The sequence below is a fragment of the Lonchura striata genome, chromosome 19 (genome assembly GCF_050655825.1).
Source record: "Lonchura striata isolate lonStrDom1 chromosome 19, ASM5065582v1, whole genome shotgun sequence".
NCBI classification, from domain to species: domain Eukaryota; kingdom Metazoa; phylum Chordata; class Aves; order Passeriformes; family Estrildidae; genus Lonchura; species Lonchura striata.
Window position 1 is genome coordinate 861,236 of NC_140721.1, and position 16,439 is coordinate 877,674.

The 16,439-nt window shown below is 47.0% G+C and overlaps 1 protein-coding gene across 12 annotated transcripts in view; it reads right to left on the reverse strand.

Moving 5' to 3' along the window:
• Positions 1 to 247: 247 nt before the first annotated feature.
• Positions 248 to 16,439, reverse strand: part of SGSM2 (small G protein signaling modulator 2) — a 38,139-nt gene continuing 21,947 nt past the window's right edge. The window contains exons 8-24 of one of the 12 annotated variants that reach the window (XM_085557168.1): positions 16,028 to 16,152; positions 15,660 to 15,727; positions 15,138 to 15,298; positions 14,509 to 14,638; positions 13,051 to 13,161; positions 10,358 to 10,508; positions 9,759 to 9,823; positions 9,246 to 9,391; positions 8,702 to 8,830; positions 6,027 to 6,209; positions 5,330 to 5,701; positions 4,530 to 4,654; positions 4,009 to 4,091; positions 3,428 to 3,537; positions 2,902 to 2,998; positions 1,999 to 2,073; positions 248 to 1,704 (exon numbers count right to left, since the gene is read on the reverse strand). In XM_085557168.1, coding sequence (XP_085413294.1) covers positions 1,616 to 1,704; positions 1,999 to 2,073; positions 2,902 to 2,998; positions 3,428 to 3,537; positions 4,009 to 4,091; positions 4,530 to 4,654; positions 5,330 to 5,701; positions 6,027 to 6,209; positions 8,702 to 8,830; positions 9,246 to 9,391; positions 9,759 to 9,823; positions 10,358 to 10,508; positions 13,051 to 13,161; positions 14,509 to 14,638; positions 15,138 to 15,298; positions 15,660 to 15,727; positions 16,028 to 16,152 — 2,220 coding nt within the window. In that variant the 3' untranslated portion in view covers positions 248 to 1,615. Of the gene's footprint in view, positions 1,705 to 1,998; positions 2,167 to 2,901; positions 2,999 to 3,427; positions 3,538 to 4,008; positions 4,092 to 4,529; positions 4,655 to 5,329; positions 5,702 to 6,026; positions 6,210 to 8,701; positions 8,831 to 9,245; positions 9,392 to 9,758; positions 9,824 to 10,357; positions 10,509 to 13,050; positions 13,186 to 14,508; positions 14,639 to 15,137; positions 15,302 to 15,659; positions 15,728 to 16,027; positions 16,153 to 16,439 lie in introns of all 12 variants that reach the window. The other 11 variants (XM_085557164.1, XM_085557166.1, XM_021533062.3 and 8 more) reach the window with 11 other exon arrangements.

Sequence of the window (16,439 nt, forward strand, 5' to 3'; positions counted from 1 at the left end):
TTCCTGGGCTGGGCTGACTCAGGCTCAGCCTGTGGGTACATGAAAACTGCCCTTAAAGTAATTTAAGGGACCTTGGGAGTCTACTTAATGGTGACCTATTTATTGCCTTTAGCACTACAGCCCATGCAGCTCATCAGAGAAACATTAATTACATCCTGCCCTGTCCTCCCAGACAGCCTCATCCCTGCTCCATTGCTGGAATCACCTCAGGGGGAGAGAGAAATCGCTCCCAAAGAGCTCCATGGGATGCCTTGATGATAAGTATTTATTCATAAGTTACATTTAAACATAAATAATTGAGCAATAAAGAGAACAGTCCGCTCTCAACAAAAATAAATAATACACAACATTGATAAAATCCATTCAGACAGAATGTTCTAACAAATACAGCAAAGTTCACAGATTTGGTTTGTGTGAAACAGCTGTACAGAACATTCCCAACATACCAAAAGAAAATAGTGCAGTATTATCTGTACATCCATCACTCCCTGGGCTCTGGGAGCTGGAGGTTTTTCTCACTCTTCTCATTCTTTTAAAAAATACTTTTCCAGTTTTCAAGTGAACAGACAGACACACAGGGCCGGGCAGGGGGCTGGGGCACAGACTGTCCTGGGGCACAGGAGGGCTCCACACCCGAGCAGGGGCTGCAGCAGCAATCAGAGCCCCCCAGGAATGCCAGCTCCTTTACCTGGCAGGGGCTGGTCCTGCTCGCAGAGACCAGCACCTGGTTTGTGTCTGCAGGGCAGGGAGGAGGAGGAGTGTGCAGTGAGGGAGCTGGGGGAGGCTGGGCACTGCCATCTGCTCTCCATGGGATGTGACTCCATGGCCCTGCACAGCCCAGGGAGCAGGGTGCTGTCTGTGGGCTGAACCTGCTCACCTGAGCAACGCCCAGCAGGGCCTGGCAGCTGGGAGTGGTCACAGGGTCAGTTTGCAAAGCAGAACAAAGGCAGGTCTGTGTGGGCCATGAAGACTGAGCAGTGAGAGTCAGTCAGCCAAGGCCAAACTGCTGTTTCAGCTCATGAGCTCCTCACTGCTCCCATCAACTGTGGCATTTAGGTTAAGGCCACTCTCCCAGCCAGAAACCTTACCAGCTTTAATCACTGCTAAGTACAAACCCGAATGTTTTAGCAACATGAGCTCAGACACATTCTCTTCCATGTTCAAGGCAAAGACAGTGAGGCCAGGACCGTGTTCCTCCAAGGACCCCATCCAATGCTTGCAGCAGTGGGCCCAGCCTTGGCTCCACAGCAGCTTCTGGCAGAGCACACAAGGTGCATCCAGGCTTTACAGGTGCAGCGAGTCAAAATAGAAATGCTGTAGTTTGTCAAATCCCCCCCTTTCAACATCACAAAGATGTAGACAGATGTCTTCTAGAGAGGGAAATAGAGAATGCAAAAAGATTTTTTCTAGAAATACAAAGTCAGTGTAACAAGGACTATCAAACACCAACCTCATCTGGCAAAGGGAAAGTTCAGGTTTTAAAAGTCTGTTACTATCTCCTCACAATTTATTACATTACATGGAAGATGCAATTAAAACACCATTTGGAATTACAGTGCAAGGAATGCTCCATCCAGTGGCTCACAGCGAGGCCCCAGGGACAGCCTGTCCACGGTCACTTGTTCTCAATCAGTGTCTGCACTTTGTAGACAAGGTCTCTGGCTATCCTCAGGATCTCCGCAGCATCGTGGTGCTCAGCCATTTCTAGGAGACACAGACAAACATCTGAACTGTCAGCACCTGCCCAGCACTGATATTCATGTGGCATTAGCAATAATTAATTACTGTAACAAGCAGCAATCCTGGAACATTCCAGGGGGTTAGTTTTGGAGAATTAAAAACAGAAGACGTGGATGAAATCCCTTGTGCTGCAGGACCTGGCACTGAGACTCAGAGCTTAAAATGATCATGGGTTTGTCACAACAAGAACTGCACCAGACAGTCTGAGGAAGGGAGAAGGAGCAAAGTCTCGTTACTTTTTATCAAAATGGCTCTTACCATTAAAAAACTTGATGATATCAGTGAAGTCCATGTTGTTATCACGGATAATCTCTCGATAAACTTCCACAAGTGCTAAGGCAATGAAAAGGACAAAATGTTCTGAAGAGATGTGCTTTGCTGCCCAAATAACTTCCCACACTGTAAATACATCCTCGTACAACAATTCTGAATGGGAATAAACATTACAAGAGCATCTGATTATTCAACTGACCATGTCCCTCCTCTCTCACCTCTGTCTACAGGCCTTACTCAGACTCCTCATTTTCCTCTCCCCCTCCTTCAGCCAACTCCTGCCACTTGTGCACGGAAGGGACAGAACTGGCTTAAAGAACAATTGCCACAGCCTGCAGGTGGGGTGGTGATGAGCCAAGCCCAGGAAGGTACGTGAACCAAGGGACACGTGAGAGCAGCACAGGACTGTCCTACAGGGCTGCGTGACAGGCTGCAGGTCTGAACGTGTGTCCAGGTGTACCTGGCTCTGCAGTGGGGCTGTCAGCACCAACACTCTGCTGGAGTGTGCTTGTGCAAGGACCTGGGATCAGGGGTGCTCCCACACCATACAAGGCACCTCACTCTGAGTACAGCAGCTCTGAGCTGCTCCTTGTTGTCACAAGGATGAGACAGGAGGCATCAAAGCTCACAGAAGAGTGGGATCACCTTCTTGAGCAAACAGGCATGTGCACTGGGCAGGAACTTGGCTTCAACCACATCATCAGGAATTTGCAACTCCCCTTTCTAAGCCTGGACTCGTTCCAGTGCAGTTTCATCTCAGAGCTGCATTACCTTTCCTGGCTACAAACTCTCCAGCTGCCACTCAGCATCCTGACAGACCCTCACACCAAAACACAGAGCTGTTACAGTTCTACACAACCCTAAACTACAGGCACAGAACATTATTACCTCTTTTAAAGTCAAGCAGGAACCAGCGATAGCAGAAGTAAAAATGAGTGTAATCTCCATTCTGGTGCATCAATTCAAAAAGTTCTGAGTCCAGAATCTAGAAAGGAAAACAAACATCAGCTGTCAGGATGTGGTCTGAAAGCAGCCAAGGTCAGAGGTGCTGGACCCCCACTGTGCTGCTCAGCACAGGAACAGCATTTAGCTGTGTGTGCCAGTGCTGTGACCTGGGTGCCCTGACTCAGAGCTGAGCTGAGGAGTCACAGTTGCTCTTCACCATGACTTTAAAGGGCCAAGGAACAAGGTGAAGATCCTACTGATTTTCAACAGGTGGCAAATGTCCATCTCCACCTCCACCCCTGCTCTCAGGCTGTAACTCTACAAATCCACTTCCAACTCCTCCTGGCCAGCTCTGAAGTCACACCTGAGCCCCACTCCTTGGAGCTCTTACCCTTCATGTGGCATCAGGCGAGTCCTGAGCCTCTGCCCCAGCCCTGTCTTCTGTCAGACACCCCTGAGCCAGACCCACCTGGATGAGGGACCGCATGTTGGCGAAGTGTGTGTCCATAGCTCCTCCATTGGGGAAGTTCTGGCTCATCCTCTTCATCAAGTGGCTGAAGCAGCTGTAGGCCAGCTGATCTGCAGGGACAAGGCAGACACTCAGTGCTGGCAATTGTGGGACTTCTTGAACCAAAATAACAGAACTGCAGGGCTTGGGAAAAACAGGGGCTTCCCCTTTGCTGTTCTCTGAATCCCAGGATTTAGATGAAAGAGAGGTTGGTTCCTGTCTCTGGACCATTTTTGCTAGTTATGTTTCAAAGAATCCAGCCTGCACTTGACTTTTCAGCATCAGCAACTACCAGAACACAGCAATTTTACTAACTTTGGTAAAATTTAATCTGGAAGTCAATGAGTGCCAGGGCAGCCCCAAGACACTATTGTTAGCCATTTCAACAGCCACAGGTGGAGAAAACACAAATAGGGAGCTGCAGGTTTGCTTTTGCTGGTGACCCAGCCCTGGTTAATGCAGACAGCTCCTTCTGAAACAGCATTTCTAAGGAAAGACCTCACTAAGGATACCAGCATGTCCCAAAGGAAAACCCTTCCTACCATTGTCAAGAATAACCATCAAAGGAGCCAGGAGGTCACACATGCCTTGGACATAACCAACTTCTAGGTGCTCCCAGACATAGCTGTGGAAAGAAGAAATCTTTGTATTGAAGGCTGATTCCATACGTGAGATCAAATCCTAAGCTGCTGAAGGTGTGAGTCTCAACCTTCTGACACTCCCCAGAGTATTTCACAGCCCTTTACTCTTTGCTGCCTGGATAAAGTGGCCCTCTGAGCACGGAGCTATCATCCTGATCAGGAGAAACCCAAACCTCAGCATACATTCAGAGAACAGTTCTCTAAAATATGGTCTGTCACTTGAAAAATCTTCTCAAACCTGCATTCCAAACTTGGACCCATGCTCTGACCTGCCATGCTGCCTGTTCCTCTTTCTGGCAAGTTGTTTTAAAGTCTTTAGTGAGAACTCTTATTGACTGTTATTTGCATATTATTATAGTTTATAGATTAGCTTATGGATTATGACAGAAATGTGAAAGTAGTTTGGTTTACAAGCTCATTACCTGCACATGACATTTCGGAGCTTCTCCAGGTTCTCATCAGTAAAATACCAATAATTCCGATCACATCTCTGGACATCTTTATCAATTCTGTGCAAATTTAAGGCAACAGTGTCCAATAACTCTATCTAGAACAGAGAAGTTTTAGTTAGATGTGCCAAGTTTACAGCATTCCCAGGACTCTGTGCAAATTTGCTCTGAGAATCACCAAATGAGAAACAGTACAATTATACTCTGAACAGATGAGGGCATCGAAATACTCAATTACTGTCAAAAATGCCAGGTAAAACACATTTGTTTTCACTGGGAAATGTGCCAAAACTGTCTTATTTCCAAATGGCTATTTCCAGCTAAACAACTTCAGCAGAGAGAGGCAAAAACTATGCTGCTGTGTGACAGCAAGAGTAACTGATGTGGTGGCATCTTGAATCTAGATTTAGATTGTTTGAATCTAGTTTGACTAGATGGAGGTTTTAGCTTGATTTAAATAACATTAGAACCTTACAAACAGGATATTGTCCATACCCTCAGGCACTGGAAAGTTCTAACTGATAGAAATGTACCACACTGATTGTCTTGCCCTCCTACTTAAAAAAAACCCCAAATTTTTCTTGAAGCCTTATTTTCAATCTAGCTCAAAATCCAGATGAAAAGATTTGGATGGAAAAATCCTCAGTTATCATCCCACCAGCTGCAGTTCTAGTTTGGGACTCTCTCTCATAAGTCCTATCTGAAAAAGCACCAGGGTTTGCTAAAAAAGCAATGCAGTTCAGAGAGATGATGGCACTCCAGGTGTGACCTACTGTGTAGGACGCAGCGCAGAGCGAGGCGACGTCCGCCAGGTAATCCACCTGGGAGCTGAGCTGCTCCTCTGGGACCGAGTCCTGGGACTGCAGCTCGGCTGGCTTGGCTCTCTGCACGCGGGTGCCCGCCTCAGTGCTGCCCAGCTCCGCGCTGCCCTCCTCCTCAGCCCCGTCCTCGAAGGAGCCGCCCTGCCCGTCGTCGATGCTGGACAGGATGCCCGAGGCCACCGAGTAGTTCCTGGAGGACGGCAGCCCCGAGTCGGGCGAGTCGAACTCGGCGGCCGCGGGGGCCGGCGCCGCCGTCAGCGCGGGGTCCTCCTGCGCCTTGGGGTCCTGCTCCGCCGAGTCCGCTTCGTCCACAGATATGAACACCTGCGACGGGCAAAACCAAACTGCAAAACCTACAGCAGCCGTCACCTGCCCTGTGCTGGCTCTCACTAAAGGACCTACAAGGAACGGATCTGGAGAGCTGTTCCTCTTGAGAGGGGATCTGCCTTCCTACATGAACCTTAGAGCCCCTTAGGCATGTCCTGCTTAGGAACAGCTGTAGACTGTCCAAAATTCAGACCTGCTCTTCACACTAACATGGAGACACCACAGCTCCAGTCTCTGCCCAGGATTCAGGAGCTGTGCTAACCTCCACCTGTGCCTCCTGGGGCTGCCCACTCCAGATGGTGAGTGGGAAGGGGGTACCTACATCATTGCTGATGGTGGAGTCCCTGTGGATGAGCCGCTGGACGTGGCTGTCAATGCTGCTGCCCGATGAAAACTTGGCCAGCGTGGCTGAATGCGACTCCTTCTCTCGCTGCTTCACAATGACCTCGCAGGCCTTCCACTCAGCCATCACCTTCTGGTACCTGAGAGCAATGTCTGAGTCCACCTGCAGACAGAGACACGTCCTGAGACACTGCCCTCCGTGCCAGGAGCCCCTGACACTGGGAGGAAACAGGAGGGAGAGGTCTAGGGCAGGTGCAGGGTCCCAGACTGAAAGCCCAAGGGTGCCGAGGCCCTCTTGCTGCAGCAGCACATCCCTGTGACTGGAGAGGAGTAGTCAGGTGTTGGGTATTAAACCAGAAAGGATCCATATAAGCAGGTGCATACACTATCAACAGCACTGTGCCACTGTGACAGTGATCCAGGACAGAACAAAAGATGTCATGTGAAACCTCACACAGAAGTCAGACGCAATCTAGGGAGCAAGTGCTGCCTCTACCTGCATCATCCCTAATTCCATCACACCCCCTTCCAACTCCTCTGTTCCACCTCTAACGCAGCCCTTGTGAAGAATTCCAGGTCACAGGTTTATAGACACCAGCCTGTACAGAGTCAGATCCCGGGATAAACTCTGGGATCCCAGCTCCCACAGCCCCGTCCTGTGCATGACCAAATCCATCCGCACTGGGCACCACAGGAATAAATCAAATCTTTGTCACTGGTGGCTTTCTCTTTTGAAAGACAGCCACAGAAACCCCCTTGAGCTATTATGGGACACGTAGCAATTTTACTAGTCTGTCACTTGTCAAGAGCTGAAGAGAAACCACAATTGTGAGCTGTCTCCAGGCTCCACACTCGGCTGGCTGAGCTGCTACCTGAGCGTTCCTGCTAAGAGCTGCAGGCTGTTTGTCACTTGAGGTAGCTGTCGAGCCATAAATCATAAAATACAACAGTTAGTGGAGGGCTGGAGGACAGCCATCTCTGGGAGTGCAAAAATACCATCACAAGACAAAGACTATAAATCACCTGCAATGACTTCAGTTAAGGAACAATGAGTTTCCTATATGTGCAGGTGTTATGACTCTTTTCATGTCTCTCATTTAACAGACTCCTACATTCAGTGTAAGCTTCAGTCTCCAACAACCTATTCTTTTGAGGAGTCAGCTATTACTTGTGTTTAGTACTGGTGCTGAATAGCACATTACAATTCCAGGTAAGTTCGGAGTACCCCTGGGTTAGCAGGGTACAAACTCAGGGAGAAAAATCTTCTGTAGGAGCCTGTGTTCTGCAGCTCAGATCTTTTCTATCTTGTAACATTTCCATATGTATTTACTGTAATTCCTATCATATGTACTCCACTATTTATCTCTTCTTGCCAAAGGTCTACGTTCTGGCTGTACAAATGCATGTGCCCTTTGGAGATGGGGCTAGCATCCATGAGCCATGGCTTCACATCTCCCACTCTAAAAATGAACCATCTGGGTCCTTTTGTTCATTTCCAGACATACCTTTTATTTTTACACATGGATCATAAATCTGATAGTTCATATACTTGTGGAGATCAGAAACAGCAAAATGCAATCTATGCAAGAAACCTCCAATATCCTTGCCTTTCTTGAAAATCTGAGTTTAAAAAAGAATGGAGCAGTGCTCAGTAGAACATTCCTGATGTACACACTACAACCATAAAATCTATAATAAACATCTACTGAGGTGACTGGATTCAGGGGGGACAATCTGCACTGTGACCCAGTTTGAACAGTGAAGGGTTCTATTTCTCCATCTGTGTTCAGAACTGGCTTTTAAAGATTATTGTGAGGAAAACAACTCAAATTGCCACAGCAATGTTAGTTTAGTGCCCCATTTGCAAGACACCAATTTGTCCATGGCAAGGCTTGAGGTCAGGCTGCCCTTCTGCTCTGCAGGTGCTCTCAGGGATATAAATTACCCTTTGGCATGTAAAGTAATTGGGAATTAGAAAATGCCAAATGTTTTGATATATAAACCACTCCTTATCAATTTAATCCAGAACAGAATCAGCTACTGCATGAGTGCTACCTCCCTGGTAATAACACTAACTGAAAAGCAGATTAATGTGTTAATTATATTCCAGGCCAAACCTCATTACTGTTCCATCCAGTTCAGCCAATCTTTGGGTGATGTCGCAGAAAAGCAATGTTTTACCAGCACACAGTAACTCCAGAGGGTCCATTTGGGCTGCTCCCAGCTCCAGAAAAAGTCCATGCATGCAGATGCAGCACCGTGGAGAAAAGGTAGTTATTTCAAGGAGCAATCTGAGGTATAATTCAGCTAACACACCATATAAAAGGGGTGAGTAAAATTCCCATCCAAATGTCAATGTCTCCCCATTGTATAAGTGACAAATTTGTGAACACAGGGTGTGCTCAGGGCACGTGCATGCCAGAGAGAGAGCTGAATGCACGTTCTCTGACTTCAAGAAAGAGAGAACTCTCATTTAGTGACATTTAGACATTAAAACATAGTATCAAAACCCCTCTGCTAGCATGTGTTACTAATGTTTTCAGTTGTGTTTTTCCCTTGGGAATATGACATAGTAATAAAGACCAGTAGTTGCTATTCAGAAAACCAAACCTACTCTGCCAATGTAACTCAGATTCCATGGAAGCTATGGCTTACCTGGTCCATCTCCTTCTTGGCCATGCCAAATTTGTAGTGACCTAGCAAGAATGGCCACACTTCCTTCCGAATCTCATGCTGGACTCCACCATAGTAAACTCTTCTGAGTAATTCCAGTTCCTTGTAGTTCTACAGTAGCCAGGAGAAAGAAGTGTTGAAGGCAACACATCAGTATTTAACTCGGGTACACTCAGAGACACTTCACACTGAGTAAGAGACAGTGAAATACATGCAGGACACTAAATAAATTCTGCAGCTTGACTTCCTTCAGGACCTTAGCTGAAATCCAGCTTAATGTAGGCTGTCATGTCTTCCACAAAAATAGTCTGAATTTGAATAGATCAGTTGCTTTGATAATAATTTATATCTTTGGCATCACCAGAGAAGCAAAGGAGAGAAGGGGCTGTAAGAGCTGCCTCTCTCTCTCAAGTTGAGAAGTGGTCACACCCCTTTAGTATTCCTTGGGGCCCGCTGCAGGTGATTTCCTGCCCAGCGAGCAGCGTGTGGAGCCCGTGCAGGGACACCGAGGGGACGTGTCACTGACCTTCTTGTCCTTCTGGTACTTGCTCCAGACCTCCTTGGTGAGGCCGGCGGCGGCGCCGGCGGGTCTGTCGGGGGGCACGATGCTGTGGTTGACCAGCGCCGAGAGGTGCGTGCGCACCGTGGACAGGTGCCGGCAGTGCGCCAGCCCTGCGGGGACAGCGGGGACACTCAGCACCGGCCCGGGCAGCCGGCAGCCCCCGGCACAGCCCTGCCCGGGCCGAGCTCGCCGCACCGCGTGGCCATCGGCGACTACAGCACAGCCACAGGTGGAACAGACGGGACGCAGACCGGCAACAGCCACGTCGTGTGTTACGCTGCCACGTAAAACCACATTCTGTCTCCACTGTGCACCGCTCCTCCACTGCCAGCAGCCAAACTCACAAACACTGAGACACTGGCACTGCGCTTACATCCACCCTACCGCCCTGAATTTAGAGTCAGACTTTCTAAGCCAAACATCCCATGTTGTTTAGATAAACATATGGATACCACAGGGGCCACAAGCTTCACTTACATCCATAAAAGGCTCTGGAAATGATCTGCCTCTTCATGCTTTCACACAACATCTTTAGGGGAATTCTGTGGAGAGGCACCAACAGGATAAGAGCAGGTGCTGAAGACAGAGAGCCTCAGGAATTTCATCCTGATCCCTGTATCCTACACACAGCATTTTTTTTCTCTGCACCAAGATTTATTTAGTTAAAGGACACAGTAATAACAAACTCCAATTATTAAAGCATTTCCCCCACCAGCGTTTTGGCCCCAGACACATTTCCCCCTGGCACACACAGTCACAACTGCTGCAGGTGCACTGTACAGGTCTGTGTCAAATTGAACTGTTGTCCTTCATTCAGTTGTTAATGACTTGTTAAAGATAACATTCCCAGAGCTGAAGTATTTTATACTACACAAAATAACCAGATTAAATTTTTCTATCAAAATGTGACTTGAGCACAATTTCATAGGTTAGTTTTAATAAACTAAATTTCTTGCTGCCTAACTTAATCTTTCTATATTAGAAACTACTTGAAAATTGTTACTCTTTGTCTTGTGAGTGCTGCAACCACTCAAACCTTCCTGCTTTTACCCGTGGCATGCACACAGCTTGCTCACCGGTCGTGGATGCAGGTGCAGCAGCTGGGAATGTCGTAGGGAGAGCTGCCCATGGAACAGGAGATACAGGAGGAGCCCTGGCTGCAGTGCTCCAGCTGCCACGACAGCAGGTTTGCCCCAAAGCCTTGCATCTCTATCATCTCACTGGTGTCTGTGGAAAAACCAGACAAGACAGAAGGACATCAGCCTCTTCCATTCTCTCCCCCTCCTCCTCCTGTGCATCCTGATGGTTCATGCTTCACTTCTCAACAGGCTCTGAGCCTCGGTTCCAGGAACAGGAGAGCAGCATCCTCAGAACCACTGCTCTGGACCTGCAGCATGCTGTGCAGCGTCCCTTCCCAGGAAGCCAAACCCCTTCACCATTTGCCCCTCTCTTGCCCATGCACATCCCTGTTCATGTTTCAAGAGAACAGAGAAAAGGGTGCTGCAGTAAGAACTAAACTGGTTCTTGTAAGATTATGGAAATGTTTTTTTATGGCCAGAAGTGATAGTCTAGCCCAACCTTGTATTTAATTCAGGCCTCAGAATTTCATTTTGCAGTTCCTGGAATCAGCCATAGAACTGCTGGTCCAGCCAGAGTGAAAGCTGGAACATGAAAGAAATTAAGGCAGATTAAGTCAGTTACTTTCAGAAGATGCTTCTTTCCCCCTCAGAACCAGATCCTAAAATACTTAGCACAGGAGGACAGTTCCAATGTCTACTTTCTACAGGAATATGTGATCCAACTGTACAAGGCAGCTTCCTGAGTTATCCTGCTCTACTAAATCTATTTGCCTTTTCAACCAGCTTCAGAAAGGCAACTCAAAAAATCAGCAGCTCCCTTCAGAAAGCTTGGCTTCAGCTCTTCAGTCGTCCCAGCTGGCATTTGAACTCGTGGGGTTTTTGGTTTATAATAAATAACTGGCCTTTCAGCTCACCCATGATTAAAATTAAGGCAAATACAATAATGTATGTCATAAAGTATTCCACTAAATTAACATTTACAAGCAAAATCCAATCCCCTGGGCCGTGCTTTTAAAACAGGTATTTGTTGAGTGGTGGGGAGGGGCAATTCCAAACCATCTCATGCATTTTAAATCAAGGTAGCACAAAGCATTTTAAGAGTGCCTATTAGAAAGTGGGCAGAGGTGAGGGAGGAGTGGAGTAAACCCATTTGTTAACAGAAAAAGCACAGGCTCATGCGGAAGCAGTCATGTGTGTTTCATTTCACAAAACAAAGTGTGATGCAAAAATGCTCTTCACCTTAATTCTTCAGGAAGGAGCTGAACGACCCAGTCTTTATTGCAGCTTCTTATTGGGTTCAAATAAAAACCACTGGATAAACATTTTTAGATCATTAGTTTTTGCCTCCCCTCTGTAGACAGGAAAATTGAGTTTTTCAGTTCTAATTTTTTATTCTGTTTTTTAGAGAAACAAGGAAAGAACCCCACAGAACCTAAAGATTCAGATGAAAGGTACCTGAATTAGTGAAGAATTAGAGTGAACAGCATCTTTTATTTAATTGTAGTGGTGTTATCTGTAACTTCAGCTACATGCAGAAGTCGAGCATGTTGCAAAATGTCAAAGCAGATGGCTGGCAAACCTGCTACAACAGTGTTGTCATTATGGGATGGGGCTGCTGGAGAGACAGCAGCCCAGACAGACTATTCCCAGGCACATCCCTAACTCTACCATCCCCTTCAAGGTTAAATAACCAAAAGCAGGCACCTGACAGCCATTCTAGTGGGATAACTTACATGTTCTATCAACTGACTAAAGACTAAATTGTGTTCCTTCTGGTTAACATGTATGTGGCAGTTAAATGTCTTCCTTCCCATTTTTGCCCATATCCAGGCACGATCAGTTAGGACACACTGAAACTTCCTAAAACAGAGTCTTTTTTCAAGGGCAACACTGTTTTTGGAACTTCTTTCCATCCATGCATTCCAAGAACTCTGTATTAACTTGGGCTGGGCTTTATCAATTTCTAGGGACTTCTCCCTTGAGGAAAGTGTGTGGGCAGCCTAGAAGAACTCAGGCTCTCCTTGAACACCTGCTCATGCCCTGTCTAACCCAGAACTTCGGCATTGTACAGAGATGCAGGGCAATTATTGTCTCTTGCAGTCAGTCCCACCAGTCCAGGCTATAAGAGAAAGCAAGGACTTCTCAGAATTCAGAGCTAAACTACTGGATGCCAAATGCACACACATTTTGAGAATAGCAACTTAAATAATATGAAGAAATAGATGACAAATTTGTGGAGGGGTGGTGGAGTTCACAGCTGATCCTCTGCAGCCCACCCAGCCTATGGATGCAAGTGGAATGAAAGCACTGACCCCAGACAGGCACTGCATCTCCACACAGCCTCCTCTGCATACTCTGCTACCTCACCTGTGAGCTCACAAATTTGATACACTCCCTCCTTCTCTCCTGAGAACCTGCTCTAGCCTCCAGCCTTTATGAAGGTGGGGCAGGAAGCCCCACAGGAGAGGAGGCTTGCTGCTCAGCAGCACACACACCAAGGACAGGGAAGATGCTGTTCCCACTCCCCACAGGCTTTGAGCCCATTGCCAGCTTCCCCACAGTCACCTCCATCTCCAGATCCCATGGCGTGAGTGAAATGTCTTTCCCTGTCATAATGCCAACACTGTTGTATGCATCAGTGGAAGGAGCTGCAAGAGAGCTCTGGGACACAGGGGGAGGAGGATAAAAACCTTTCATCCTATTAGGAGCTGTGAGGTTCCGAGAGCAGATCATTGATAGCATTGCGTGTAGCTTATCTTCCTCCTCCTCATCATCGTCAACAGAGGTAGAGCGGCTGGCAGCTAAGTGGTGGTAGTTAATAGTTACTGCTCAAAGAAAATAGTGAAAGAGGAGCATAAGAAGAAAGAACTCAGTGCTGTGGGAAAGCTCAAAAGGACATGGTCAGCAAAGACAATGGACCTGAATCCTGCCCTCTGCTGAGGGCACAAGCTCTTGTAAATGTGTGTGAAAACTGAGTTTCTCACAGAAACAAAGCATGCTCCACCAAACTCAGGCCAGCCTTTGAGTGTGCACAAGCTGTGAGAGCACACGTGGCACACCACAGCCAGGGAGAAAGATCCCAGTTCCAGCCTGCAGCAGCTGAGTATGCTTTTGAGCAAGGCTCCACAGGAATTCCAGGCTCCAGCTAGCTTCTGTCCTTCACTGTGTCCTAGCAGTGCTGTGGCCCCTTCCCTGAAACCTGTGCCAGATGCATCTGGACAGCAAATGTCACTCCCTGTGTGCGTGGCTCTGCAGACAGGCAGAGTTCCTGCCTGGCACAGGACCTGCAGCCCTGCAGCAGGCCGAGGCACGAGGTGCTTTGCTGGAGTGTGCACAGACTTACCTGTGCCAGCCCAGGAGCCCTGACAAAGCGCAGCCAGCACTGCAGCCCGGGTCAGGGGGCTGCAGAGGAGACTCCTGCTTTCTCACCCTGCAGCAAGTCCCAGTATGAGCAGTAACTCCAAACCCCCTGTAAACTTTAGGGTCTGATCTTCCCAGGAAGTTCTTGCTTCTTTGCCAAGGGGAATAAAACTGAACACGCTGTTTGAGAACTAGCTCAAATGCCTTCTTGCATGTAAGGAATTTGTATTCACTGATGACATGAGGTGGTTTGGTACTTGGGAATTCATTTTGTTTCCTTGGAAGGTCCTTTATTTATCCATTGTTAAATTTGTGCTTCCAAGCCAGGAAAACTTAGCCCAGGGAGTTCTTGGGGTACTTTTAAGGGTTTATGGTTGAGTTTTTTTCCTAATAACAACATTATGAGCAAGCATTGTGGCCAGTAAAAATATCGTCACTTCAGAAGCAAAACTGCTCTTGGCTAGTCAAGCAATCTTTCTTGCTTCAGTCTCAGTTTGCAAGCCCAGGGGAGTATTTTGAAAACTAGCTCTGTAAAGCATAGAGTAAATGTAAGATTCCCCACCTCAACTCCAAGTCTCACTGCATTAAGGAAATCTAAGCTGTACCTGTTGATCACAATTATCTCTCAGTGGAATTTATTAGAGGTTTGTTTTTTTTACCCCCTTACAAAACTGTGGCTTGTTACCTGCAGGTAATATTACTTCCAAGATTTTCTCAGATGCCTGATTTGTTTTTTAATTTGGGTTTGTTTTTTTTTTTTTCAAACAAAGCAGAACAGAGGCACTTACTGTTATCATGCTTGTGTCCAGGATAAATAATTCTGAAGACATAATCCGTGGATGTGTCCTCAGTTGTCATCTCTTCCAGGTCCACTGATTTGTTGCTGTTCCGTTTTCGAAGCTTTGGAAACACCTTGCCCTAGAGAAAATAGTAATTCCATACATTCAGCTATGAGTGACTAACAGAGTACAACCAACTAAGTACTACAGACCTTTGGCATCTTAAATCTCCGAAGTTTCAATGTTCAGAGGACCTGAGGGAGAAAACAGTGGAGTCTTATATAGTTGGTGCTTTAGGGGTACTTAATACTACTTTTCTGTGTAAACCAGCCTTTTCTTGCAATCTATGGGAGCTGGGCACCCCAAGCCTCTGGCAGCAGCCCTGTCCAGTCCATCTGAGCCTCATTTCTATTGTGTGGGTTTGTATCTTGATGCAACTTGATTCCAGCTCATTGCTCAATGGGGTAATGAAGGTATGAACAACTTTTAAAGACCACATGTGTAAGAAGCAGAGTGGACTAAATGGAGTTATTTTGTGTCCTACTTTACCATAAAGCTGCTTCAAGTCAGTGCTAGACCCTGTAGAGCAGAGCTATCAACACTAGCCTCACCCAAGAGCTCAGCAGAAAAAGCAGTACCTTGCCCTGCTGGGACCACAGCGGGGGCTCCAGCTGGCCACGGGGCAGGAGCCCATTTTCCAGGCAGGACAGGAAGGCGAGGAGGTGCCCTCCTTGGGGGAAGTGCAGCGGAGGCCTCTGCGTCCCATCCTGACTCACCAGCACTAATGTCCATCTGCTTTCTGCTGCAAGGAGGACAAGGGGAGTCCACACTGTTACATCAGAGCTTATCTGCTCTTACCTTCTACGTGAATTTTATTTGGGATCATCTCTAAGTAGATAAATAAACCTTTGTAAGGCAGAGTGTGATCTAAGGATGATATCAGCCCTTTAGTCCTAAAGAAACTCAAGATACAGGCAAACTGTGAAAGCCTCATACAGTTGTCATCCTCTATCAGCTGGGACTGGAGATTTTAACACTCATTCCCACATGGCCAGAACTAGTCAGAGGTGTTCCCAACACTGAGGGAGGAAAAGTAATCATTCAAGTGGCTCTCCTGTTTCTGTATTTTTAAGGAATATATGCTTAAGGGTTAAGCTTACGTTGCTGGTGACAGTGGATGCAGACGATCTGGCTCAGTGGCACAATCAATGCGTAGTCCCAGTAAACACTAAAAAGGAAGGAAAATGCAGGAAACATTGTTTTTTCCATATTCAGGAATATGGTGCTTGCAGTTCCAAGCACCTGATAGAAATAAGTCTGCTAAGTTAATAACTGCTTATTAAATTTGGTCAATGAAAGTAAATTATTAGTCAAGTAAACAGCAAAGGAAAGCTAGTTTCTCCACACTGGATATTCTGGTACCAGGTTTGTACAACCTCTGCTTCCCTCTTCCCCTCCCCTTCCTCTTTCCTGGTGCCCCCCTGCAGGTTACACAGTTCTTCCCATCTTTCCTGAATGCAATGAGTACCTTTTCTCCAGTTCTGAGTCTCCAAGAGTTCCATTCATCAGCTGGTTTGGAGTCCATTTTAATGTCAAACTATCTGCTGACTGATGAAGGGAGAGATACCCAGGAATTGCCTCCAAGTCATCTTTCTGTTGACAGGAGCAACAAACAGACAACCCAGGTGACTCAAGTGCACAAAATATCTGCATAAAATATATGCTCCAGTCTTTCTATGCCATGCAAGTTCCATAGCTGCAGTACGTGGGAAGAGCAGAGGGAAACCCTAACAGCAAAAGTACTGGTATACAATATTGCTACTAGCAAGAGGGGAAAAACCACAACACAGTCAGCAGTATGTTTGCTCCTGCCTGCGGCCCACTGCTCACTGACAGGGGTCAGGAGTGAAAGCATCTGTCCCGTGCCAAACCTGCCGCAG